This window comes from Chiloscyllium plagiosum, unplaced genomic scaffold (genome assembly GCF_037043375.1).
Source record: "Chiloscyllium plagiosum isolate Xiang-an unplaced genomic scaffold, Cpla_swu_hap1 HiC_scaffold_27, whole genome shotgun sequence".
NCBI classification, from domain to species: domain Eukaryota; kingdom Metazoa; phylum Chordata; class Chondrichthyes; order Orectolobiformes; family Hemiscylliidae; genus Chiloscyllium; species Chiloscyllium plagiosum.
In genome coordinates this window covers 2326521-2354418 of record NW_028270165.1, presented here as the reverse complement: position 1 = coordinate 2354418, position 27898 = coordinate 2326521, and the positions used below count along the sequence as shown (strand labels likewise).

Below are 27898 nucleotides of genomic sequence, written 5' to 3'. Positions count from 1 at the left end.
GCAGTTGTAGCGCGAGGTGGCTGTTGCTTGGTGACGGTGAGGCTCCCCCGGCCCCGCCCATCCCCCCGTGCAGACGTCACGCGGGGGCGAAGGCGGTTGGGAGGAGAAGTCGCTCGAGCGGGGAAGCGGCGGGAGGGCGGCCGTTAGGAAAATGGCGCCGTGCGGCCCGGGGTAGACACCCGTCACTGGGCACCGCCGCCTTCCTGGCGCAGCTGCTGTGTCACGGCCACACCGGCCGGCTGTACAGCAGGCAGGAGCCGGTGAGCATTCTGGAGGCGGATGAGGCTAAGGGCCTGCTTGGGAACTCGTCGGCCGCCTGGGTGGTGGAGTTCTACTGGTCGTGGGGCGGCCCCTGTGTCAACTATGGGGCCACCTGGAAGGTACTGGGCCCGGGAGGTGAAAGGTGAGGCAGGTTGTGGGGCGGAGGGGAAGGAATGTGGGGCCTGTCCTGTCCTGTCCTGTCCTGTCATAGTGACATTTTACACTCACTTTCCATCTGCTTTTACTGGCGCTTGTGCCGTTTCCCCCTCACTGTTTGTTTAATCCTTGTGCTGTTTCCCCCTCACTGTGTGTTTAATCCTTGTGCTGTTTCACCCCCACTATTTGTTTAATCCTTGTGCTGTTTACCCTCACAGTTTGTTTGTTTAATCCTTGTGCTGTTTACCCTTTGCTGTTACTTGTGCAATTGCTGAAGGTAGTGTGTAAATACTAGTGAAGGAGATTATGCAACAGCATGTATATGTTCCTCAGTTATTGAAGGGGCAGGACCTGTTGAGAATGGTTAGTAAAGCATGTGGTGCACTAAGCCTTGTTAACATGGATATAGTTTGTTATTTGGAAAAGTACACTTTATTATTTAGAGTCACAGAGATGTACAGCACGGAAACAGACCCATTTGGTCCAATCTGTCCATGCCAACCAGATATCCTAAATTAATCTAGTCCCATTTGCCAGCACTTGGCTGATATCCCTCTAATCCCTTCCTGTTCATATACCCATTTAGATGTGTTTTAAATGCTGTAATTATACTGGCCTCCACTACTTCCTCTGGCAGTTCGTTCCATACGTGCACCACCCTCTGCATGGAAAAGTTGCCCGTTAGGTACCTTTTAATATCTTTCTGCTCTCAGCCTAAACCTTTGCCCTCTAGTTGTGAACCTCACCCCGACACTGACGAACAGTCATTTTAAAAAAGTTGAGCAGCCAGACAAAATGCAAAAGCTATAAAATGTTGAGCCACATGGGGAAAAAGAACTGTGGCTCTACCCTTTGTTTCTCCTCTTGGCATTTGAACACTTAACATCTGTCAATAACACCAACATTGCCACAGAGCATATTGTGTCTGTTCCGTGGTGTGAACAACAGCACGCCTGCTCACTCGTGTCACCAACACATTGTACATGCTCGCTGTCGGCAGAAAAGGCGACATCGCTTATCTCTGTTCCTAAAGGTCTTCCCTTTATTCTTAAAGCTGTGCCCTCTGGTGCTAGTCTCTCCTACCAATGGAAACATCTTCCTAATGTCATTGCACTGTGGGGATGAAGCCCTATCCTGCCTGGTAATTTCTGCTGGTGGGTGAGACTCGACCTCAAGGTTAGAGGGAGGAGCTTTCAGACGGAGATGAGGAGGAACTGCTTTTCCCAGAGAGTCGTGAATCTATGGAATAGTCTAGATTAGAGTGGTGCTGGAAAAGCACAGCAAGTCAGACAGCATCCGAGGAGCAGGAAAATCGATCTTTTGGGCAAAAGGCCTTCATCAAAATCTATGGAATACTCTGGCCAAGGAAGCAATAGAGGCAGCTTCATTAAGTATATTCAAGACACAGTTAGGTGGGTTTTTGCCTGATAGGGGAACGAAGGGGTTCCTTGTGACAGTGCAGGGAGGAGGAGATGAGACGATGGATAGATCAGCCATGATCTTAATGATTGTGGAGCAGGCTCACTTGTAGTAACTGGAGTGAATCCAGGGAGGGAGCAGACTTTGCGACCTCAGGTATGTGTCTTGGTTACCTGGGTGAGGAGAGACATAAGGACAGGCTGGGACTGTTTTCCGTCGTATGCCAGAGTCTGAGGAATGACCTTATACGCTTTTATATCATCATGAGGGACATGGATAGGGTAAATAGACATGGTATTTTCCCAGGAGCAGGAAAATCAATGTTTCGGGAAAAGCCTTTCATCAGGAAAGTGTGTGTGTATGTGAGTTTGTGTATAAGACTGTGCGTCAGTGAGTGTGTATTTGCATGTGTGCATGCTTGATAAAGTGTGATTGTGATGGAGAATGAGTCTGCGAGAGGGTGAGAGTGTTGAGAGGATGGTGTATGTGTATGTCTGAGAGAGAGCGTGTGTGTATGAGAGAAGTATGGATATAAGTGAGGGGTTGCATTTTACTAAAATAAAGGAGGGCAAGACTTGTACAGGTAATGTTAGGGCCTGGGTCGTGTTGTAGAACAGAGACCTGGGGGTGTTCGGGTTCGTTGTTCTTGAAAGTTCCATCACTGGTAAACTGGAGTGAAGAAGGTGTTTCGCACACTTGCCTTCATTGTTCACATAGGTAAAACCTACCTCTTGCAAAAATGCCATCCCGTATTCCCAATTCCTCCGCTTTATCTGCTCCCAGGAGGACCAGTTCCACCACAGGACACACCAGATGGCCTCCTTCTTTAGAGACCGCAATTTCCCTTCCCACGTGGTTAAAGATTCCCTCCAACGCATCTCGTCCACATCCCGCACCTCCGACCTCAGACCCCACCCCTCCAACCGTAACAAGGGCAGAACGCCCCTGGTGCTCATCTTCCACCCTACCAACCTTCGCATACATCATCCGCCGACATTTCTGCCACCTCCAAAAAGACACCACCACCAGGGATATATTTCTCTCTCCACCCCTTTCCGCCTTCCGCAAAGACCTTTCCTTCCGTGACTACCTGGTCAGGTCCACGCCCCGCCCTACAACCCACCCTCCCATCCTGTCACTGCAGGAACTGCAAAACCTGCCCCCACACCTCCTCCCTCACCTCCATCCAAGGTCCTAAAGAAGCTTTCTACATCCATCAAAGTTTTACCTGCACATCCACTAATATCATTTATTGTATCCGTTGCTCCCGATGCGGTCTCCTCTACATTAGGGAGACTGGACGCCTCCTAGCAGAGCGCTTTAGGGAACATCTCCAGGACACCCGGACCAATCAACCACACCCCCCCGGGTCCAACATTTCAACTCCCCGTCCGACTCTGCCGAGGACATAGAGGTTGAGAGGATGGTGTATCTTCTGCCTCGGAACACTTCAACCCCAGGGCATCAATGTGGACTTCAACAGTTTCCTCATTTCCCCTTCCCCCACCTCACCCTAGTTCCAAACTTCCAGCTCAGCACTGTCCCCATGACTTCTCCTACCTGCCTATCTTCTTTTGCACCTATCCACTCTACCCTTCTTCCCCCTCCGCCCCTGACCTATCACCTTCATCCCCTCCCCAACTCACCTATTGTACTATATGCTACTTTGTCCCCACCCCCACCCTCCTCCAGCTTATCTCTCCACACTTCAGGCTCTCTGCTTTTATTCCTGATGAAGGGCTTTTGCCCGAAACATCGATTTACTGCTTCTTGGATGCTGCCTAAACTGCTGTGCTCTTCCAGCACCACTAATCCAGAATTCATTGTTCACATGCTGAGTACAGGAGTTGGGACATCATGTTGAGATGCACACACAAAGTACTTTACTCAGAGGGTGATAGATGTCTGGAATGCATTGCCAGCAGAAGTAGAGGCAGGGACAGTAGATTAATTTAAGGTGCATCTGGGCGGGGGAGATCCAAGATGGCGGCGACCCAGCAAGTCTGAGTCTGTAGTGCTCTGCCCAAGACTCAGGCAAAGTGGGCTGCCTGCCTTCACCACACCTGCCAAATCACTTAAATAGCTTTTATTTAAATACACTAGTTATTTTGCACCAAACTTGAACAGTTTAGTGCCCCGTTAGAATGACTAAAGGAAAGAATGCCCTTAGCTAGCAGCACATAGGAACCCCTCCCCAGTTGCAGCAGAGGCGTCCGCAGCTGCCCCAGGGTACTTAACTATGGTAGCGAGCCTCGTTGCAGTGATTTCTAAGCTTGCAGAGAAGATCGACACCTTCATAGAAGAGTCCAGGAGCAGGTGGGAGTCGCTCTCGGTTGCGCTGCAGAAGCACGACCGAGATTTGGAAAGAATCGAACATCGAGTCGGAGGGGCGGAGCTAAAGGCTCCGTGGGTCGGGTCTCGACTCTCAAACAGCGAGTCCGGGCCTTGGAAAATCACATCAACGACCTCAAATTCGAGTTTGTCGAGAGAATGTTCGTTTGCTGGGCCTTCCCAAACGAGAAGAGGAAGACCAGCTTACAATGTTTCTGGAGCAGTGGCTTACGCAGTTATTGAATCTGGAGGCTGGATCAGGCCAGGTCAGGGTAGAATGTGCCCACCGGGTTGCAATACACAGGCCCAGCTTGGACCAGCACCCCCACCCGGTTCTGTTCCAGCTGCAGTGCTTTTAGGAGAATCAGATGCTCCTGGAAGCTTCCAGAAATCTTGGGAAAGATCCCTAAGCCATGATTTACAAAAGATCCAAGATTATGCTGTTTCAGGACTTTCCCCCAGCTCTGGTACAAAAGAGGAGGGCGTTTAAGGGATTTAAACATTCAGTACTCCCTGCGCTACCCAGCGACGCTACGTTTTAGCCACGAAGGGTCCGTGTATAACTTCAGATCGCCAGAGAAGGCCAAGGAATTTTTGGACTCTCTTAGATAAATTGTAAGAGTTAACTCGTGTGGTGAATGATGTTGTTCTGCCCTCCCCCTTCTTTGGTTCACCCTTTCTTTTTTTCTCATTTATTACTTTATTGCTTAATATTATCTCCAGGGAGAAGGGAGGGGGGGCTTATTTGTTCTCCACTCTGCGATTTTTCTCCTTTTTTTGTAAATATATAGAGGTCGGGTGGTCTAGTAGATTTAGGTGAGGGGTCTCTGCTTTGTCTTATTTTTTCTCTTAAAGCGGGGTTATTTCCCCCTGTTATTTTGTATTACCATAATTAATTATTACCTGCTGAGACTGTAATTTTATAGTTTTATATGTTTATGCGTGGTATTAACATCGCCAAATATATCTAGGTGTTGATGTGTGGGTGGGGAGGGGGAGGAGGGTAGGGTACTCATTGTTAACTTTAGCTTAGTCATACACTTGAATTTTCTTCACTTTATTATGGGGAGCCTGGGTCGAGGGTGGGGCACTGGTCGGGAGAGGATATGATGGGTTTTCGGAAAGGAAGTGATTCCCCTGGTAACGAGGGGAAAAATCTCAGTTTTCTTTTATTTAGAAATAGTTGTTTGTTATATTGGTGTGAGTGTAATAAAGAATCTCTATTTTTGTGAATTTTCTATGGTCTATGCTCAGGGTGGTTTGGTGTTTCTCCTCCCACGGGGTCTCGGACTTGCCTGGATGATTATGGTGAGTCATTCGCTTAAATGGTGCACCTGGAATGTCAAGGGGAGTAATTCTCCAATCAAAAGGAAGAAAATATTATCAAACCTCAAAAAAGAAAGGGTTCATATAGCTCTTCTACAGGAGACCCATTTATTGGATAAAGGATATTTGAAATTACAACAGGGTGGATTTGATCAGGCCTTCTTTTCTTCCTTCAGCTCAAAATGTAGGGGAGTAGTCATTCTTATTTGGAAGAATCTCCCTTTCAAAATCCTAAGTCAGATAAAAGATGAATCTGGACGATATATACTAATTAAAGCCCTTATAAATGGAGAGGAATATGGGATTTTAAACCAGTATTGTCTCCTAGCGCATCCTTTCAAATTTATAACAGAATCCTTCTCCAAACTGATGGCTCTCGGTGCTCGTCATACAATTATAGGGGGAGACTCAAATTGCATAATGGAGCCGGAAAGAGACAGGATTCCCAAGAGTACTGCGGGTGGATGCCCCAGATCTAGACAATTGGATGAGGGTAGAGCAGTGGATGTAGTATACATGGATTTTAGTAAGGCATTTGATAAGTTTCCCCATGGTAGGCTTATGCGGAAAGTCAGGAGGCATGGGATAGAGCGAAATTGGCCAATTGGATAGAAAACTGGCTAACCGGTCGAAGTCAGAGAGTGGTGGTAGATGGTAAATATTCAGCCTGGAGCCCAGTTACAAGTGGAGTTCCGCAGGGATCAGTTCTGGGTCCTCTGCTGTTCGTAATTTTTATTAATGACTTGGATGAGGGAGTCGGAGGGTGGGTCAGTAAATTTGCAGATGATACAAAGATTGGTGGAGTTGTGGATAGTGAGGAGGGCTCTTGTCGGCTGCAAAGGGACTTGGATATGATGCAGAGCTGGGCTGAGGAGTGGCAGATGGAGTTCAAACCTGCCAAGTGTGAGGTTGTCCATTTTGGAAAGACAAATAAGAATGTGGAATACAGGGTTAACGGTAGGGTTCTTAGTGAGGTGGAGGAACAGAGGGATCTTGGGGTCTATGTTCATAGGTCTTTGAAAGTTGCCACGCAGGTGGATAGAGCTTGGAAGAAGGCCTATGGTGTATTAGCGTTCATTAGCAGAGGGATTGAATTCAAGAGTCGTGAAGTGATGTTACAACTGTACAGGACTTTGATTAGGCCACATTTGGATTACTGTGTGCAGTTCTGGTCGCCTCACTTTAGGAAAGATTTGGAAGCTTTGGAGAGGGTGCAGAGAAGATTTACCAGGATGTTGCCTGGAATGGAGAATAGGTCGTACGAGGATAGGTTGAGAGTGCTAGGCCTTTTCTCATTGGAACGGCGAAGGATGAGGGGTGACTTGATAGAGGTTTATAAGATGATCAGAGGAATAGATAGAGTAGACAGTCAGAAACTTTTTCCCCAGGTACAACAGAGTGTTACAATGGGGACATAAATTTAAGGTGAAGGGTGGAAGGTATAGGGGAGATGTCGGGGGGGGGGGGGTTCTTTACCCAGAGACTGGTGGGGGCATGGAATGCGCTGCCTGAGGGAGTGGTAGAGTCAGAATCTTTGGTGACCTTTAAGCGGCAATTGGATAGGTACATGGATGGGTGCTTAAGCTAGGACAAATGTTCGGCACAACATCGTGGGCCGAAGGGCCTGTTCTGTGCTGTATTGTTCAATGTTCTATGTTCTATGTTCTAATTGTTGGATTTGAATCAAGAATTAGGATTAATAGATGTGTGGAGGTGCCTCCACCCGCAAGGCAGAGATTTCTCTCTTTACTCTAATCCACATAAATGTCACACTAGAATTGACATGTTTTTTGCCCCCTCGACATTTTTAAATTCCATATCATCCTGTAAAATAGGTGATATGATAATTTCTGATCACACTGCTGTGTACATGGAAATCAAGTCTAGGAACAACGAGGCATCCCCCTGACATTGGCGTATGGATTCCTTCTTAATGAAGGATAGAAAACTTGCAAAATATTTTTCTCGAGTTTAAAGCTTTCTTGGAAATTAATTCAGGTACGGCTAGTAACCCGTCAATGATGTGGGAGACTATTGAAGCTTATGCGAGAGTTGTGATCATTTCATACTCGGTGACCCAGAAAAAAGTAAAGGGAAAACAACAGCGTCTACTTGACGCTCGCTTAAAAGCAGCTGAAACAGCATACGCTGACAGACCTTCTATTGCCAAATTACAAAGGATTATGACCCTTAGGACAGCTCTGAATACCGCCTTCACCCAAACGGCAAAGAGGGAAATATTATTTGCAAAACAAAGATTATATGAATTTAGCGATAAACCTGGAAGATGCTTAGCATTTCTTGCAAGGAAAAAAAGGACCCCTCCAGCTATCAGGGAAAGTGCTGGTACTCTGATTCACATCATAAAGGGATCAACACAATCTTCAGAAAGTTTTACTCTGATTGAAGGATTGTGAAGATAGAGCCAGCAGGATGCAGTCCTTTTTTAAAAGCCTGGCCTTTCCGGACATAATCCCGGAATAGATATCGGTCCAGAATGCTCCCCTTACAACCCAGGAAATACTTGATGCAATCGGGTAACTTCAGAGCGGTCAGGCACCTGGTCCAGCGGGCTTTCAGGTTGAATTTTACAAAGAGTTCACAGGAGTATTAGCTGGCCCACTTATGGACATGTATAACTACTCATATAAGTCAGGGCTGCCTCCTGCCTTCACTGAAAGAGGTGAATATCTCCCTTATTCTTAGAAAAGGAAAGGATCCAGAAGATTGTGCATGATACAGACCAATATCCTTGCTAACTGTAGATTTTAAAATTCTCTCTAAAACATTAGCATTGAGGCGAGAGAGGGTACTGCCATATATCATAAATGAGGACCAGAATGGGTTTATTAAGGGCCGTAGATCATCTAATAATATTAGAAGAGTCTTGAATGTGAATCAAGTCTGTCATCAGGAAAAAATACCAGGAATAGTAGTCTCATTGGATGCGGAGAAGGCAATCGACCGGGTTGAAGGGACATACCTGTTCAATACATTGGAAAGATTTTGCGTTGGAAACGTATTTGCCAAATGGGTCTCAACACTGTATAATGATCCCAAAGCAGTTGTGATCACCAATGGATTAGGTTTGGATAGCTTCCGTGTGGGTAGGGGCTGCTGTCAGGGATGTCCTCTCTCACCATTGCTATTCACGCTAATAATTGAGCCACTGGCGGAAGCGATATGGGCTTACTCTAATATAACGGCCCTGAGGGTTGGTACAGGTAAACATAAAATTACCCCATATGCAGATGATGATCTCCTTTTTCTTCGTGATCCTCTGATGTCCGTGCCTCACTTAATCCAAGTTATTAATACATGTAGTGAATTTTCAGGCTACAAAATTAATTTTTCAAAACCTGAGGCAATGCCTCACGAGTATGTCCCATTTATTGGACGGATCCGACTTCCCCTTTCGGTGGTCTCTGGAGGGTTTCTTATACTTAGGCAATTTTATCACCCCAGTATTTGGCCAGCCATATAAGGTCAATTTTGTGCATCTATTGGGAAGGGTAAGACAGGGCATCTAACGTTGGGGAGACCTTCCAATTTCGTGGCTAGGTCGAATAGCCCTAATTAAAGTGAGTGTCTTGCCCCGTCTCTTATACCCTATGCGAATGCTTCCGGTGATGCTGCCGAGTACGGCACTGCGCAGATTGTATGGTTGGCTGGGTTCTTTCATCTGGACTCCGAGACAGCCCCTTATTAAGTTAAGGAAGCTACAGCTTCCACAGGCAAAGAGAGTGGGAGGGGCGGGGGGGTGGAGGGCTGGATTTTCCAGACTTTAGGAAGTATTAGTTAAGTTCCTTGTTAAGCTACATAGCCGATTGGGTCACGTCTGACCCGCAATCAATCTGGATGGACATCGAGGCTTCTCAAGTATAGTGCCCTCTTATTAACCTCTTATTTTTAGAGAAGATGAAAGTCATTACGAACCACTGGAGAAACCCTATAGTATTAAACACAATTAAAGCTGGGAATATAATGTGGCAAAACGAGGGTAATTCACATAAAACATCCCCCTATACGCCTATAGTGGGGGCATGGGGTTTTCAACCGGGGCTGACAGGTGCCACATTCAAATCCTGGAGATCTAGGGATATCTCCTGTTTCGGGGATCTGTTTGAGAAGGGGGTCCTGATGTCTTTTGAACAGCTGCATCAGAAATTTGCATTATCTAATGGAGACCCCTTTCGATACTTCTACATTTGAGACTACATACAGAAGATGACTACGTTATTAGATGTTTTCTATAAATCAGATAGAGAAGGTAGATGGTTGTGGCCAATAGGTGTACCCTCGGTCAGCACTCTTTATCATTTATTACGTGATGAAGTGTCGGAAGATATGGAGCTTAGAACATGGGATCAGGATTTGGGGCTGGAGGTTTCTACAGAACAGTGGAATGACATCTGGAAAAATGCCAAAAAAAATCTCCATTTGCAACAGAACCCAGGCCATTCTGGTAAAGATACTTCATAGGGCCCATATGGTATCAGAACTATTGGCAAAATTTAGGGCAGGAGCATCTGCAATGTGTCCCAAATGTAATACAGAGGTGGACATTCTTACACACCGCTTGTGGACATGCCATAAGATCCTCAAATACTGGACCAAAGTAGTAAACGCTCTGACAGAAATCTTGGGAACGGAAATTACAGTAGATCCAGTATCTCCTCTTCTGGGCTTCTTGAGCTTACCTTCTCTGGATGTGCACGGGAGGAAATTATTTTCCATTCTCTATTTCTATGAAAGGAACAATATCTTGGTAAACTGAGTGGCTGAGGGCCCTCTAGGACTTCAGAATTGGCACAGATTAATCATGGAATGTATTCCCCTTGACTTCCTTACAAATATGGTGCACCAAAAAACTGAATTATTCTATAAAATATGGCAGCCCTTTTTGAATTACATAGATACAGATATTTTGGCCATTCTATCAAGGACTTTCATCTAGTTGAGGTAACAGTTCTGGCTGGTCCCTTGAGAGAGGAATCCCGCATGAATACGGGTTTTATTACAACTTATGTTAACTCATTACGAGCATGTATTTCACTACTTCATTACTATGTTATCCTTTTTTCTTTTGAATAATGTAAGATATTTGATCATACACTCTGGTTAGTTATAGGTTAGATTCGTAGTTAGTTGAGTTTTGTCTTTTTCTTTTTTATATCTCTTCTTTTTGTTTGACAAGTTTTGGCTATTTATTTAAGATTTAATTGTATATTAGTGTTTGTACTTGTGCTTTTTTATTTGTAAACTTGTAAAAACATGTTAAATTTTCAATAAAAATATCTTTTTTTAAAAAAAGTGCATCTGTACAGATGCATGAGTAGGGGAGAGCAGAGGGATACAGATTCAGGAATTGTGCGATAGGTTTAGACAGGGGATTTGGATCGGCTTAGGCTTGAAGGGCTGAAGGGCCTGTTCCTGGGTTGTAAGTTTTCTTTGTTCTATGTTGAGGTTGTACAGGATGTTGGTGAGGCCATTTTGTTTAGAGTACTGAGTACAGTTCTGGTCATCCTGTAATAGGAAGAATACTATTAGAGGGGGTTCGGTAAAGATTTACTTTGATGTTGCCAGGAATGGAGGGTTTGAGTTATAGGGAGAGGCTGGGATTTTTTCACTGGAGTGGAGGAGGTTGAGGGATGACCTTATTGAGATTTGAAAAATCATGAGGGGTGAGGGTAAGGAGAAAAGCGAGGAACATGCGTGGTTATGTAGAGCCGGGGGGTGGGAAGGTGAAACAAAATTGTGGCTCTCCCCTTTTTTCCTTCTTTTGGCATTTGGCCAGTTGAATCTGTCTGGAAGGGGCCTGGTCCTCCTGCTAATCAGAACCCCTGCCACTGTCTGAATGCGGAAGGTCGACCATGAGCTTCTGAAGTTCTGTTGCTCCTCTCTCTCTGAATGAAGATTGAGCTTCAGTCCAGACTGCAACTTCCTTTCTCTGTTTAACATCTGGGACTACCGCACTCTCTTTTCTCGTCCCCTTTCCCATTTCTTTTCTCATCCTTGGGTTTAGCTGTTGGTTTGTAGGAGCTGAGGGAAAAAGAAAGTCAATCGAGGTGAAGGGACAGACTCTGGAAAAGGTTGGTCTAGATCTGTGCCTGTTAATGTTTGACAGGCTTTGTTTCCTGAACTTGACACATTTACTTATCTGGCAAAAAAGGATGGCGTCTTGATCCATGTTGGGGATGGAAGTGGATTACGCTGTGGGTGACTTGCTCGTAGTAGTCCAATAAGTATTGGATAAGTAATCATGACACACAAACCTTGAGTTATTGACTGTTTATTCGGAAGTCACGGGGAGAGCCAAGTCGACCTAATAGTCTCAAGTCACTCCGACGCGATACAGAGTTGTGTGATTCTATAGGTTACAGTCATTTAACAATTAGCAAACTGTTAATTGCAGGAAACTGAGCAAACTGAGGCACTTTACCCAGTCACGTAGTGTCTGGACAGTGTTGGTTAGTTGCTGATGTGTACAATAGGTCTTTGCAAAGAGAAAGATATTCCCATGCAAGGAAAGAATTTGTTTATCAGGTAGCAGTACAGCTGCAAGGCAGACTGTCTCTAAGTCTGGGAATTAAGGGTAGCTGGGACAATGCAGGAAGGAGGAGCTCAGACAATGGATAGATCAGCCATGATCTTAATGAATGGCGGAGCAGGCTGGATGGGTCAAATGACATACTCCTGCTTCTATTACTATGAAACTATAACCCTGCATTTCCCATGGCTAACCCACCTAACCTGCACATCCCTGGACACTGTGGCCAATTTAGCATGGCCAATCCAAATCGAGGCCGGTGAGCAATGTAGTGATGTGGAAAATGAACATCAGAGAACAATAGAAAGGGACAAGGAGAGTAAATATACCAGCAATCGAAACTGGATACTAATGTCACAAAAACTGAAAAGATACATGGTGTGTCTGAATGTGTGCCACATTGTAACAAAAGTGAATGCATTAACTGCACACATTGGAAGTGAATAATTATGGTCTGAGACTCCTTACAAAGACATGGCTTCAGGATGGCAAGGATTGGATCCTGAATATTGAGGGGGGAGTCAGATAGGAAGCGAGGTAAAGGCAGAGGGTTGGTACTGCTCATCAAAGCACTGATCACACGGTAGTCTGGTGTCAGCTCGGGTTTCAGGGCCTGATTTCTCTGTCCTCTGATCTCCCTGTTCCCACAGAGTAAGATGTCGGTCTGTTCTCAGCTTTGCTGGACTTCTGCTGAAGCTTTCACGCCTCTTTTACAGCTTCCAGAACAAGAAAACATTCAGTCAATCGAAATCCAACCCACAATCTACCAGAAATAGGGCTCTCCCAGGATTCTGATAGTGTCCTACTTGAGAAATTCTCTCTCCCTTCGATGTAACTATTAGTATTGTTGGGGCAAATGAACTCGTGTGTCAAATCGTTTAAAGCAAAGTAGTCAGGAGAGGAGACCTTGAGCAATTAATTAGCTTTATTCACTGCCATGGGGAGTACCTCTTCGTTCAAAACAAAGTCAGACGTATTCCAATAAATTCAGAATGTTACAAGTTTTATGGTAAAACACAAGCCCCACTCTCCATCAATTATGCAACTGAGGGGCAGTCGTAAGGTTCACATACATTGTCCAGAGCTATTTTTCTTAATGTTTACAAAACTGAATGTTACCTTATACTGCAGGTTCAGCTCGGCTCGAATTACCGATAAGGGACAGAGAGAACGAATCCATCATTCTATGATGCAGCACAGTCTAATGGCCTGAGGAGCAGAGACAGCCTGCAGCTGCAAGGTCAGGCTATCAAAACAGAATTCCTCAGCCAGGGCTCAGACAGCATTATGTTAACAGGCTACATTTTATTGCAAACATTGCTTTGTGACAAAATGGCTTCCATGCAGTTTTGTCAATTCTGATCAAATTCTCCCACAATCCCTCCTTTTTATTAAAAGGAAGAGATTGTGGGTGTCAGCGAAAGAGGGATTATACCCAGAGCCAGGAGGATTGTCAGGGGTTGGTGCTTGGAAATCGGACTGATAGTCCTCGGGTTCAGTAAGGACAGGGGCAGAAGGTTCCACGGATTGGGAATCATCATCAGGGGTTTCATCAGGAATGGGAAATCTCAGCAATTGTGAGATCGCTGGAGAGGAGGACCACAACAGTGAACTGAGCCGAGCACAGGATTGTCTGCGAGGTGACTTTGATATCCAGTTGAGCAGTTCCAAAGGCAGGGGGAATGAAAGCTGCAAGTTGCTCAAACTCCATAAAGGCTCGCATGGTACGAGTTCAGGATGGATGGGGATATGGGCACATACCTAGCAGCGAGAGTGGTTGACCTTCTGTGCATAAAAAAAGTATTAAACTGTAATTTCTGTTTACTAGCGGTTATCAGGCCCAATCAAACATAGTTAGTGAAAGAAAGATAAGAAAGAGTGCAGTGAAAGGCAGAATGATCAGTCTGAGCCATTCATGGATGAAGGCTGAAGATGTGTCTCTGACGGAGTCTTCTGGTGTTCCTCCAGGAGGTGGCGCTCATTTGCATTGTGTTGTGTGTGTCCATGCGGCCTCCCCTTGACCTTGACTGCTGACCGGGTAACCCAGCAGGACTAGGAACGGACCTTTCCATCTCAGCTCCAATATGCCCCGGTCCTAATGCTGAGGCTTGGCGTACCCGTGAATGTAAACTCTAAATAAATCTACTCTTATTAGACAATATTTATAACAATGTACACGAGGTGATTCTATGAAAGCAAGTTGTAGATAGGGAAAAAGGCTGACCAGGCAAGGAGGTGGTTAGCAAACACACTCTCTCTGTCTGCCTGCGGCTCTCTCTCTCTCTTTTCTGTCTCTATTTGCATGCCTGCGCCTCTCTCTCTCTGCCTGCCTGCGCCTCTCTCTGTCTCTGTCTGCCTGCCTGCGCCCCTCTCTCTCTGTCTGCACCTCTCTCTCTCTTCCTGCGCCCCTCTCTCTCTCTGCCTGCCTGCACCTCTCTCTCTGCCTGCCTGCACCTCTCTCTCTGCCTGCCTGCGCCTCTCTCTCTGCCTGCCTGCGCCTCTCTCCGTCTCGCTCTGCCTGCCTGCGCGTCTCTCTCTCTCTCTCTCTCTCTCTCTCTCTGCCTGTCTGCGCCCCTCTCTCTCTGCCTGCCTGCGCCCCCCCTCTCTCTCTGCCTGCCTGCGTCCCTCTCTGTCTCTGCCCGCCTATGCCCGCCTCTGCCTGCGCGCCTCTCTCTCGCTCTGCCTGCCTGCGCGCCTCTCTCTCGCTCTGCCTGTCTGCGCCCCCCTCTCTCTGCCTGTCTGCGCCTCTCTCTCTCTGCCTGCCTGCGCCCCCTCTCTCTCTCTGCCTGCCTGCGTCCCTCTCTGTCTCTGCCCGCCTATGCCCGCCTCTGCCTGCACGCCTCTCTCTCGCTCTGCCTGCCTGCGTGCCTCTCGCTCTGCCTGCCTGCGCGCCTCTCTCTCTCTGCCTGCCTGCGTCTCTCTCTCTGCCTGCCTGCATGACCCCCCCCTCTCTCTCTCTCTGCCTGCCTGCGTCCCTCTCTCTCTGCCCGCCTATGCCCCTCTCTGCCTGCGTGCCTCTCTCTCTCTGCCTGCCTGTGCGTCTCTCTCTCTGTAACACTCTTCAACTTTCTACATGTCTCAGTTAATAGTTGCCCAATGTGTCCTGTATGCTAAATTCATTCAAGTCTGGACATCCTGAAGCGAGCAATTATACTTCAGATTTCTACTCGCCAATTAAAGCTAACGTTGGGCACTCAAACAGATCGGGAGCACCTTGAAGCATGCCACGGACCTCATTGTGGGTCCTGGGCTTATCAAATAGGGTTTCACCTCTCGTAACCCTGGGGTAAGCAAATTCGTTATTACTAACTTTGTAAGGCACAAGTGCTCTCAGCAACATTACGTCCAGACGCTAGGACCATGTTGAGTTCTCTCACTAGTATCTTATGGCTGAGGAGGGAGAATTGTGTCATCATTTCTAACAGCATTTTTGTCCCTGGCCAGCTTTCCCCTTTATTATGGACACGACAAAAGCAGCAATCAAAGGATATCGGCTGGTGACCTGGCAGGACCAGGGTATCTCCTGCCTGACTCGCCAACTGTGGGGGGTGGAAATAAAGCCCCATGTCAGGAAAGAAATTGTTTATCAGGAAGCAGTACAACTGCAAGGCCAACCGTCTCTGCTGAGCCTGGGAAACACGAGCTTTAGCAAGCAGGCTCTAAGCTGAGATTCAAAATGGTTTCCAGGCTTTAATATGTGACCAAATGGCTGACCCAAATCTAACAATTCTCCCACATCATCGCAGGGAATAAAACAAGAAAAATGAAACAAAATGAGAAATAAATAGGTGACCGTGCTTAATGTTTGTTCATTACGAAGTAAACAAGAAATAGCAGTCTCCCAGGATTCGAATGGTGCCCTACTTGAGAAATTCTGTCCAACAAGTTTAATTGGAAGCAGTAGCTTTCGGAGTGCAACTCCGTCATCAGGGGATTGTGGAATATAAAATTGTAAGACACAGAATTTATAGCAACAGTTTATAGTGTGATGTAACTGAAACTGTATATTGAAAAAGACCCGGATTGTTTGTTAAGTCTCTCATCTGTTCGAATGACCATGATAGTTTCAGTTCTTTCAAATGTAAATCACAAAACCTTTTAAAATAGTTAAATCCTCAAGTGAACTTTACCAATTGGTGTTGCGTCAGTCCAGATAATGTATTGAAGGTGTGAGCTCTCCTGTGTGAGACTGTCTGTGCCACAATGGTTAAACTGATTTACAGAATCTTACATGGATTCGTGCAGTTTTTGAGCAAAGTAAGACATAATTCTGCAAGTACGAATTCACTCAACAAACTGTGTGTGTGTGGTGGGGGGGGGGGGGGGGGGGGGGGGTGGGGGGGTGGGGGGGGGGGGGGCGGGGGGTAGCGATGTATATTTGCAGATACATTCTATGTGCATTTTTTTTTAAGGAAAAATCTGCAGGCAGTCAATACATGTAATAGTTTGTAAATTCAACTTCGGAAACAGAACCAGTCTGACTCAAGATTGGGATACAGGCAGACTCTGACTTAACACCTTTAATGCATTGTCTGAGCTGAGATGTGAGCTTTTGCTATTAAAACCTTGTTATATCAAGAAGGTGACAACAAGAAGTTATGGGATTTACATTGTAATGAGACCTGCAACCTATTTGAAAAGGTGGAAGACTTAACAATCCAGGTTTGTTCAATATACCATTTCAGTGGCAGGACACTGGAATGTTTTGCTCTAAATTGTGTCTTAGGATCTTATCCTCCACAACCACCTGATGAAGAGGCAGCACTCCAAATGTTACTGCTTCCAAGGAAGCTTGTTGGACTACAACCTGGAGTTGTGTGATTCTAGAATCTGGTTTCTAGTATCTGCAGTCCTTGTTTTTACCTAGTTGATTTTAACCCTACAGTGAATCCTCTTGCAAGGATGCCTGCCTTGAAGAAGTTTTCCTTCTCTCTCTACAAGAATATCAAGGAATCCCTCTCCCACTGCAACTTCCAGGTCATTTCCTCTGCCCTGAAGCTCTTCAACCATGTCCTGAAACAGACTCGCTACCACAGCCACATTTGCTTCCTCAGTGCCTGCCTCTGGAACCAACTCATCCTACACGGTTTCTGGACCACCTCTAAACCAGCAGAGTTCGGATCCGAACAGGCCACTCCACCCTCCTGTCTGACCTATCACCTTCATCCCCACCCCCATTCACCCATTGTACTCTTTGCTACCTTCCCCCACCCTCCTCCCTGACCTATCCCCTCCATTCCCCACTCCCATTCACCTATTGTACTCTACGCTACTTTCTCCCCAACCCCACCCTCCTCTCATTTATCTCTCCACCCTGCAAGCTCTATTCATGATGAAGGGCTTTTGCCCGAAACGTCGATTTTCCTGCTCCTCGGATGCTGCCTGAACTGCTGTGCTTTTCCAGCACCACTCTAATCAAAAGTGGATTGGCCATGTTGAATTACCCATAGTGCCCAGGGATGTGCATGTTAGGGTGTATTGGCCATGCTAAATTACCCATAGTGCTGTGAGAAACGAACACAACTTAATCAATAATTTTCAGTCCGAGTCAGAGTTCTGAAGCAGCACATTTATTCGAACATCTTGCAAGATGGGGGGCTGTATGAAGAGAGACATACCTGACAGTAAAATACAGAGCTTTTTATACTTTTCTGAGGGCTCTCTCGACACCGCTACACTGAGCAATAAACCTATGAGTGTCTATTTCATTCTATCCCTTTATTTGGTGATTACTTGCATCCGTTATTCCTTCATTTGGTAATTCACTGCACCCAAGCCAAAGCCTATCATACTTATTAATTACCTCGCTTATTTTTCTTTAAATCTGCCTTATTTGGCTGTCCTTGTTCGTTACAGCCTTCCTGTTATTTGTCCAGTTCCTCTTATTTTATCTAAACGATTGACTTCTGAGATCATCCTTTACTATCTTGATAGTCCAAAAAGCAGACTACAAACTATGAGCTTATTGCGAAATGCCCCTGCTGCCCTTTTTTTTGTGGTCAGCTACAAGTAATTTCTTAGCTTAAAACTATTTCTTAAAAGACCTTTATATTCTTTAAAATCAACATACACCTGACAACCTGAAATTTATCTCTCTCAATCCCCACCCCCACCCCCGTGACCCTCTCATTTATCTCTCCACCCTGCAGGCACTCTGCCTCTATTCCTGATGAAGGGCTTTTGTGCGAAAGGTCAATTTTCCAGCTCCTCGGATGCTGCCTGAACTACTGTGCTTTTCCAGTACCACTCTAATCTAAAGTGGATTGGCCATGCTGAAATACCGATAGTGCCAAGGGATGTGCAGGTGAGGGTGAATTCGCCATGCTATATTATCCATACTGCCAGGGATGTGCAGGTTAGGGTGGATTGGCTATGCTAAATTACCCATCGTGCCCAGGGATGTATAGGTTAGAATGGATTGGCTATGCTAAATTACCCATTGTGCCCAGGGATGTGCAGATTAGGGTGAATTGGCTATGCTAAATTAGGCAGAATGTGCAGGTAAGGTGCATTACTCAGGGTTAAATGTAGGGGAATGGGTGTGGGTGGGTCACCATTGGGAAGTTCGGTCAGGCCGAGTGGCCTGCTTCCACACTGTGGGGATTCTCTGAAGGGAGTGTTTTTTTTGGAAAGTGTGCGTTCTCGTCCTCGTCTGCTGCAGGCGCAGCGCATGCGCAGTGCCCCGCCCCCTCAACCGTCACTTTTCCTCGGCCCCGCCACGAGTTCCTTTGTGATGTCACAGCACGCAAGTGGCCCTGTCAGTTTCAAAGTGAATCTCCCGCCCTCTGGACGACTCTTCATCCTGGGAGGGAGACAGAGATGGGAGGAGGGGAAATTGGTCACTTGTAGCAACTGGAGTGAATCCAGGGAGGGAGCAGACTCCGCAAACTCAGGTATGTGTCTTAGTTACCCGGGTGAGGAGGAACTGAAGGATAGAGATTGGGAAGGGGAGGGCTGGGTATCTTTTCTGTTTTGATGTTTAAAATACACCCGGTTCCCGCCAGTAACTGCAACAGGTACAAGTACAGCACATGCAATATTCCTCATTGCAGCTTCAAGCCGGTTTTGTATTCTCTGTTCTTTCTCCACTTTGGCTCCAGCACATTCAGCTTCTTTCCCTCATTCACATTCCTCCGCCCCCGCCCTGATGTTCCAAGCTGACCCTCAAAAGGTCGGTTTGTCCCTCCATTCTTTCCCGGTGGCGCCCATTACTCTTGTCTATTTCTTGCCTTATCCGGCCTTGTGCGTGAACAAAGTGTTTGGCGTATATCCTCTTTCACTGCCAGCTGCTTCCTTGTTTGCGAAAGCAACGTTTCCTCCCATTTTTCGCCGACACTGAGCCTTCTGATCTCCTTGATTGTGTTTTTTTTTGTTTTTGCAGAAGCAGGAAACAGATGCTTATAACTGTTTGTACGAGCATATCTAGCTTAACCCACACCCCCTCCCCTCACAGCACCTTATCTGTTTGTCTGTAACATCTACCATTGTTTGCAGGCACATTTCATGTATGCACATTTTAGCTAATACAAAAGCAATTATGTATTTCCTTCACATAGCTTTCATTCTTGTTAACTCCACTCTTGGCTGAAACAATTATGCCCTGGCGTTAGTTCATTTACCTTGCAGAAGCAATTATGGTTGCAGAAGTAACACTGCTTTACCTATATCCGACAGGGGTGACCCTACAACTTTGTATAAATAATGTGGGGCATGACGAGGCTAAATAGACAAGGTCTTTGATCTGGGATTGCTCATAGGTTTAGGGTGAGATTTAAAAGAAACCGAAGGGGCAACTCCTAAATACAGAGGGTGGTGTGTGTAAAGAATGAGATGCCAGAGGAACTGGTGGCTGCTGGTACAATTACAACCTTTAAAAGGTATCTGGATGGGTACATGTTGGGAAACATTTAGAGGGACATGGGCCAAGTGCTGGCAAATGGGACTAGATTGATTTGGGATATCTGGTCAGCATGGACTGAAGGGACTGTTTCTGTGCTGTTCATCTGTGATTCTGGCTTGCCACGAATGTTTGTCACGTCTGTATAGTTCAGTTTTTCCCTGATGTTGGTGTTAACGCCTTGGTGTCTTATTTTGCTCCCCACATCCTGGGGACATTAACCATTTCCTATCTGGTTGTTCTGATCTGGACTGCTGTCTGGATCTTCGGATTTCTGGGATTGGTCAATAAACACACCTGGAAGTGACTTTGTCAATCACACAAGCAATAGTTTATTCTTTGATATGGCCCGGTCGGTAGACTTTGATCAGCCCAGAAGGATTAGATTAGATTAGATTCCCAACAATGTGGAAACAGGCCCTTCGGCCCAACCAGTCTACACTGACCCTCTGAAGAGTAGCCCACCCGGACCCATCGCCCTCTGACTAATGCACCTAACATTATGGGCAGTTTAGCATGTCCAATACACCAAACCAGCACATCTTTGGATTGTGGAAGGAAATCCACACTAACATGGGGAGAATGTGCAAACCCCACACAGACAGCGCCCCCGAGGCTGGAATCGGACCTGGGACGCTGGTGCTGTGGGGCAGCAGTGCTAATCACTGGGCCACCGATGAGTACTCCTAGAGTGCCAAAAAAATCCGCCAACTTTTACAGAGTTTGGATAGAACTTATGTACATTCTTTAGAGTCAGACATTGGTTGTTACTATGTGATCATGCTCAATCAGATCCCGGATGGTCCTCATGCTTTTTTGACTTAGCCTAGGTGGCTCAGTGGTTAGCACTACTGTCTCACAACACCAGGCTCCCAGGTTCGATTCCAGCTTTGGGTGACCGTCTGTGTGGAGTTTGCACATTCTCCCCATGTCTGCATGGGTTTCCTCCGAATGATCTGGTTTCCTCCCCAAGTCCAAAGATGTGCAGGTCAGGTGTATTGGCCATGCTAAATTGCCCATGGTGTTAGATACATAAGTCAGAGGAAAAATGGTTCTGGGTGGGTTACTCTTTGGAGGGTCAGTGTGGACTGGTTGGGCCGAAGGGCCTGTTCCTAAACTGTAGGTAATCTAATCTATCATGATTTTTTGTCGACAACCTGTTCTTGAAATCGTATTTGTCCTCTCTGGTGGTTAGGATTAAAACGTTACTTCTGCGATTGATGGTTAGGTTCACATTTGTTACTTCTGCATTTGCAGTTTTTTTTCCCCTGGATTTGCATCAGTCTGTGGTTTCTTGTTTGTTCTGAGTCGTGAGTATCTGCCTGACTCAGTCCCACCGAGTTAGCCAAGCAGAAGCCATTTTGTCCTACCTCCCATGTTAAAGTGGAGATTTGAGGTGGCCCAGGGAATCCTTTGAGAACGCAGACCTGTAAAGCCTCTCTCTTGGTTTGTCCTGGAGATCATACTCTTTGGAAGCCTGGAATAAAAATCTCTCATCATAAAGTCGCAAAATGCAATTCAATTCAATCCATAGCAGTTAAGCACTAATAGTTAATTCTCTACGGGATTCAACAGCCTCAGCAATAAAATGGTCTCTCTCTCTCTCGTGTCCTTTTGAACTCTCAAGACAGCAAAGATATATTTTGTGAATGCTCCGCTTGCAAGGGGTAATAAGAATCCATTATAATGGACAAAATCCAACCATTAATTACAAAGCTATGGAAAGTACCGAGTCTTGTTTCAGGGTCAAATTCAAAGACTATCATTCATTTCACACGGGAACGGCTGTGAATGTTATCACTTGGTGTCCTGTTCACACAGACTCACCGATGCTGAGGTAAACATTCTTAATTGCCTCAGCATCCTGTTATCACTTGGTGAGCCCAGGTGTCCCTATCATTAAGTTCTCTCCTCTTTCTGAGCCTTCCTGCCTGTTTATTTTCTAGTGCAGTAAATGTATTTAATAATTCAACATTACATTTTAGTCTGAATGTTTAAAGACAAGTTTTAAGGCTATAGACTTTCTCACCCAGATGCCCACACCCTCATTCCTCCCTTTGATTGCACCGTTATCACTGAAAGAGAAGGCTAGTCCAAACGAATGCCCTTCAAGGTGGTCCAGCCATCAACATCCTGTAGAGCGACACCTCCACCTTCGCAGCTCTTCTGGTCATATTTATCATCGCCATCGACACGTGTGGGTGAGCCATCAGATCGCAAAAGGAGCATCTTCTGGGGCAAATCTATATCACTGAGGGACCTCATAAGCCTAGCAATTAAACACCTAACAATAGCAATACCGACAAACAGAAGAAAAGTATTCTGACATACATAGCTAAATTGATAAGCCAATTGTGCCATCAACCCGATCTGCAGTTTCCCCAACTTGTCCCTTCAGTCATTCTGGAACTCTTCTTGTATCTTAGTTAATATTTCTAGTAAGATTGGGAATGCCCATAGTGCATTTATCTTGGACAATGGTGCAGACCTCACCCTCCCGGTCAAGTATATAGTCTAAGGCATACCGATTCTGCACAGAGTAAAGACACAGGTCTGATAGTCCCAGTTTACTCTGTTCCAGAGCCTCTTTAGTCTTATTTCCTCGAGTGGTCAGGCCGCAAAAGAGAGAATTGCGGTTCTGTTGACTTGTCACCCCTGCCGATCCTTCCAACCTCAGGGTACTCTGGATTCCCCAGGCTATCGGGTGTCCTGTATTGTCACCCAGTCCCTTTGGATCCTTCCAGTTGGAGCAAGGTTGGCTGAGACCGACCGCTGTATCCTCCTCAGATGGAGGTTCCATCGACTTGTCCACTGGCCAGGACAAGGTACTGTTGTGGGAACAAGGGCTCCGATGGTGACTTTATGAGGGACATCTTTGCCATCCAGGACAAGGAAATTGGTAGCTTTACCGGAGCTGAAGAAATAATAGTTTGGTTACTGAAATGTGACAGCAGCGTGGTCTGGTCAGGTCGACAGGAGTAAAAGGTGTTGCTTGAGCTCTGTTTAAAAAAAAAATGGGCCAAGTAACTCGAGCACTCGCACTGTATGGGAGACAATGGTCCTCAGAATGCTGTTCCCGTTGGGCTCTCCCTTAGCTCTATTGTACATGGTCTTGGTGACAGTATCAGATTCTGAAAAGAGAAAAGGCCTATAAATGCACAAGGGAAGGGGTTCCCTCCAGGTTTTACTTTCCACCCCTACGGTGATCAAAGTCACTGGGCACTCAGATTGGGTCCAACTGCACCATTGTAAATTGATTGACCGCACCAATCAAAAGTGGGGAAGAGGAGGAGAGAATCCTGGAATCCCAACAAAAGGAGTGGACCCTGTCCATTTGGGTTCCCTACATGTCCCTCCTCTTAGTTCAAATGTCTGTAATAAGATTAACATGAGAACAACATATTAACATTGGAACAACGAGGTTGGAGACCGTTGCCAGTCCAGTTCTTGATGAGCACCAAAGAACCAGGCTCTACCCGTGACGAGGATGAAAGGGAGGGAACATCTGTAGGCCGCACGCTCCTGGGAGTGAAAGGCATGCATAACATTAGTTAGAGCAAGAACATAACCAATCATTGCTTCGGTCATGTGATGGAAGTGGACTGAGAAGGGAGCCGAATCGTTCCAAAGGGTGCGGAGGCAGTGACCAGAGAGACTCTCAGCTGGAGACAGTCGTGTCTTGCTCGCAGACATGGATCGCATCTGGAATAAGGCCACAGGGATTAACATAACCAGGAGAGGCCAGACTCTGCCATTAATTTGGCAAGTTTAGTCTTCAGTCTGGTTAAAACATTCAACAAGGCCGGCTGCCTGAGAATGACAAGCACCATGCAGTTGCTGACAAATACAAAGCTGGGAACAGAGTTCTCCATTAATATTACTACAAAGTGGAGTCCATTGTCTGAGCTAATGTATGCAGGTACACTGAAGCAGGGAATTATTTCCTGAAACAAAATCTTCACCACAGTCTCAGCAGTAGCGTTAGGAGGAGGGTAGGTTTCAATCCACTTCGAAAAGACATCAGCAATAAGCAAAACATATTTATAGTAACTCAACTCATTTCTACAACTCAATGAAGTCCAGTTGAAGTGTCTCCAAGGGACCCTCCAGTAAGGGAGTTCTCGTAGAGATACTTGAACTAAGAGGTGGAGGATCGCCTACCCACGGACATGTTTGATCACGTACAACATCCTGATCGGGAAAGCCACTGACCTGAGTATCGATGCGATCTGGAACGATCTGAGGTTATCCTGATGTCATCTGGTGCACTAGACCAGACGCTTTCAATGTGGTGTTGCTTGAGCGATGGCGTGAGCTGCCAAAGGATGTGTTGGGTGCTGGTACGATGACAAGTTAAAAGGCTCCTGGACGGGCATCTGAATATGAAGGGTTCAGATGGGTCGAGGCCAAGTGATGGTAAATGCAACTGGAGTCAGAGAGATGTACGACACAGAAACAGACCCTTCGGTCCAACTCGTCCTTGCTGACAAGATAGCCAACCCAATTTAGTCCCAGCTGCCAGCACCCGGCCCATATAGGGGCCAAGTGATGGCAAACGGAACTAGATTAATGTAGGATATCTGGGCAGGTTGGGCTAAAGGGTCTGTTTCTGCGCTGTGAGACTCTAATTGTCTTCAGTGAAAGCAGAAGTGTGGTTGTGAAGGCTGGACTTTCAGAGCATGTTCTGCCCTGACTGGGAGCTGAACAGTTTGACTGAAGTGTATTGGTGTTAATGCCTTGATGTCTCATTTTGCTCCCACCTTCCTGGGGTCATTAACCATTTCATGTCTGGTCCTTCCTCAAGAAGCTGCATTGCAGGTTCACCCTGAATTGACACTTTTGTTTTTGCTTCCCAAAATCAGACAGGCTCACTCAGCAGTATCCCAGTGTTGTGAAAGATGTTAACTTTCAGGTGGAGTTTTCCAAAATTCAGAGAGATGTCAGTCTTAATGTTTTTGCTTTTCCTGCCCCTGTAAGATCCTGAATCAGCACCCTCAGGGGAATTAGTTAGAGCGGAGTGGGATGGTGCTTTTAATTTTGTGGAACAACAAAAGAATACTCCACAGAAAGTAGAATTGCTTGTTCTGAATGTCTACCCTGCACTGATAGTGATGACTTTTGTAATCTCTTTTAGCAGAGTATTTGAAAATCTGAAGACTGAAGTTTCAAAATCAATGGATGAAGGGCTTATGCCCGAAACATTGACTCTCCTGCTCCTCGGATGCTGCCTGACCTGCTGTGCTTTTCCAGCGCCACATGTTTTGACTGACTGTCCAGCGTCTGCAGTCCTTTCTTTGATGTCAATGTCTGACAGTCACTCAATCCATCGGGACCGCAACGATTTTTGACTGTGATTTCTGTGAGAGGGGTCAACGCTTTTTGGTTCCTGTTTGAGGACGTTTTCAGCATCAGTGGGACTGGACGAGAGACCCTACTGTTGCAGCGCACTGTGCGTGGAGCCTGAAACCGTTATACGGCCTGGAAAGGGGATTTCACGGCAGGGAGGGGCTCTACACGTGTTTGTGTGCAGCTGAAGCTGTGGCCATGGAGAAACCTGAGGAATTCCGCCCTGTGGAGGAACCGTGGAAGTGTGGCGACTGTGGGAAAGGTTTCCGTTTCCCGTCTGCCCTGGAGACTCATTGGCGCTTTCACACCGGGGAGAGGCCATTCCCCTGCACCGACTGCGGGAAGGCCTTCAGACATTCCTCCGACCTGTTGGCCCACCAGCAGGACCACACAGGGGAGAGGCCCTTCAGCTGCCCAGCGTGCGGGAAGGCCATCAGTTATTCCTCCAACCTGCTGACCCACCAGCGGGTCCACACGGGGGAGAGGCCGTTCACCTGCTCTAAGTGCGGGAAGGGCTTCACCTGCTCCTCCAACCTGCGGAGCCACCAACGGGTCCACATGGGGGAGAGGCCCTTCAGCTGCCCCAAGTGCGGGAAGGCCTTCAGCACTTCCTCCAACCTGCTGACCCACCAGCATGCCCACACGAGGGAGAGGCCGTTCACCTGCTCTCAGTGCGGGAAGGGCTTCACCTACTCCTCCAACCTGCTGACCCACCAGCGGATCCACACGGGGGAGAGGCCCTTCAGCTGCCCCGAGTGTGGGAAGGGCTTCACCTGCTCCTCCAAGCTCCAGACCTACCAGTGGGTCCACATGGGGGACAGGCCGTTCACCTGCTCTCAATGTGGGAAGGGCTTCAACTGCTCCTCCAACCTGCTGACCCACCAGCGGAACCACACGGGGGAGAGGCCATTCAGCTGCCCCGAGTGTGGGAAGGGCTTCACCCGTTCCTCCAAACTCCAGACCCACCAGTGTGTCCACACGGGTGCGAGGCCCTTCAGCTGCCCAGAGTGCGGGAAGGCCTTTACCCACGTCTTCTCCCTGATGCGGCACCAGCGGATCCACACGGGGGAGAGGCCTTTCAGCTGCCCCGAGTGTGGGAAGGCCTTTACCCAGGCCTCCACCTTGCTGACCCACCAGCGGGTCCATACAGGGGAGAGGCCATTCAACTGCTCTCAGTGAGGGAAGGACTTCACCTACTCCTCCCACCTGCGGAGGCACCAGCGAGTTCACGTGCCATCACAGGGGGATTGAAGGAGTGACGACCGAGTGCCATTATCGATTGGACTATCAACCCAGATCCGGGGACTCCCAGGTTTGAATCCTGCCACGACAGATGGCAGAGGGAGTGGGTGGTACAGGGGAGAAAGCCCCCATTTAATTCACCCCCTCCCTTGTTCGGGAAGGGAACCGCCATTGTGGGAGAAGATTCATTCAGTCGTTCCAGCTGCACCCTTTATCCGGTCTGACCTACACGTGACTACAGACCCACAGCAGTCTGGTTGACTCTACACTGCCCCTTCCTGGCAAATGAGCGGGGAGAAACTTACTTGGAGACAGGGTATGGGTTGAAATTGCTGAGTGAGGCAATACTTCCTCCGGGTTACGGCTGTAACAAGGATCCGATTACAAAGGGACAACTTGGTGCTGGGCAATAGTAAAGACAGTGAGGGGGGTGGGACTAGGAGAGGTGTGGTGTGTGCACTTTAACCTTGAGCTGTTCAAAAAGCAACTGCTTTTTCTCTGCCTTTTTGCTGGGGGGATCTGAAGCTGTAACAAAGTTGGGATGCAATAAAGGTTACCTGAACTTACCACCGGGCTCAGACTCTCATTGAAAGCTTTGAACTCCAAGAGGGTTTTGTTTAAAGCTGCTCATTTCTTTCCGCCTCCGGCACTAAGTTTAGAACATAGAACAAAGAACATAGAACAATCCAGCGCAGAACAGGCCCTTCGGCCCTCGATGTTGCACCGACCTGTGAACCATTCTCAGCTCGTTCCCCTACACTATCCCAAAATCAACCATGCGCTTATCTAAGGAATGTTTAAATCTCCCTAATGTGGCGGAGTTGACTACTTTAGCAGGTAAGGCATTCCACGCCCTTACCATTCTCTGCATAAAGAACTTGCCTCTGACATCTGTCTTAAATCTATTACCCCTCAATGTGTACAGGTTGCAGGGGGACTTGGATAAACTGCAGAATTGGGCTGAGAGTTGGCAAATGGAGTTCAATGCAGCTCAATGTGAGGTGATTCACTTTGGGAAGCTGACGTCACCATCCTAAGAAAACGTCTTTCACTGTCTCCCCTATCTAATCCTCTGCTCATCCTGCAACCTATAACATTCTTCCAAACTGTCCAGTACTCCACCGACTTTAGTGTCGTCTGCAAATTTACTAATCCATCCACCTATGCCTGTGTCTAAGCTATTTAAAAAAACGACAAACCGCAGTAGTCCCAAAACAGATCCTTGTGGCACACCACTAGTAACCGGTCTCCAGGCTGAATATTTTCCATAAACCACCACTCACTGCCTTCTTTCAGAAAGCCAGTTTGTAATCCAAACTGCTCAATCACCCTCAATCCCATGCCTCTGCATTTACTCCAACAGTCTACCA

General features: G+C 46.9%; 1 protein-coding gene and 1 long non-coding RNA gene across 2 annotated transcripts in view; both read left to right on the top strand.

The window, feature by feature from the left end:
• Positions 1-26716, top strand: part of LOC148142842 (uncharacterized) — a 32028-nt gene extending 5312 nt beyond the window's left edge. The window contains 1 exon segment of the mRNA XM_087975753.1: positions 25347-26716. Coding sequence (XP_087831879.1) covers positions 25347-26537 — 1191 coding nt within the window. The 3' untranslated portion in view covers positions 26538-26716.
• Positions 295-13293, top strand: LOC148142843 (uncharacterized). The gene is made up of 3 exons (XR_015751045.1): positions 295-403; positions 5422-5475; positions 13175-13293. It is a non-coding gene; the product is annotated as an uncharacterized LOC148142843 (long non-coding RNA).
• Positions 26717-27898: the final 1182 nt, after the last annotated feature.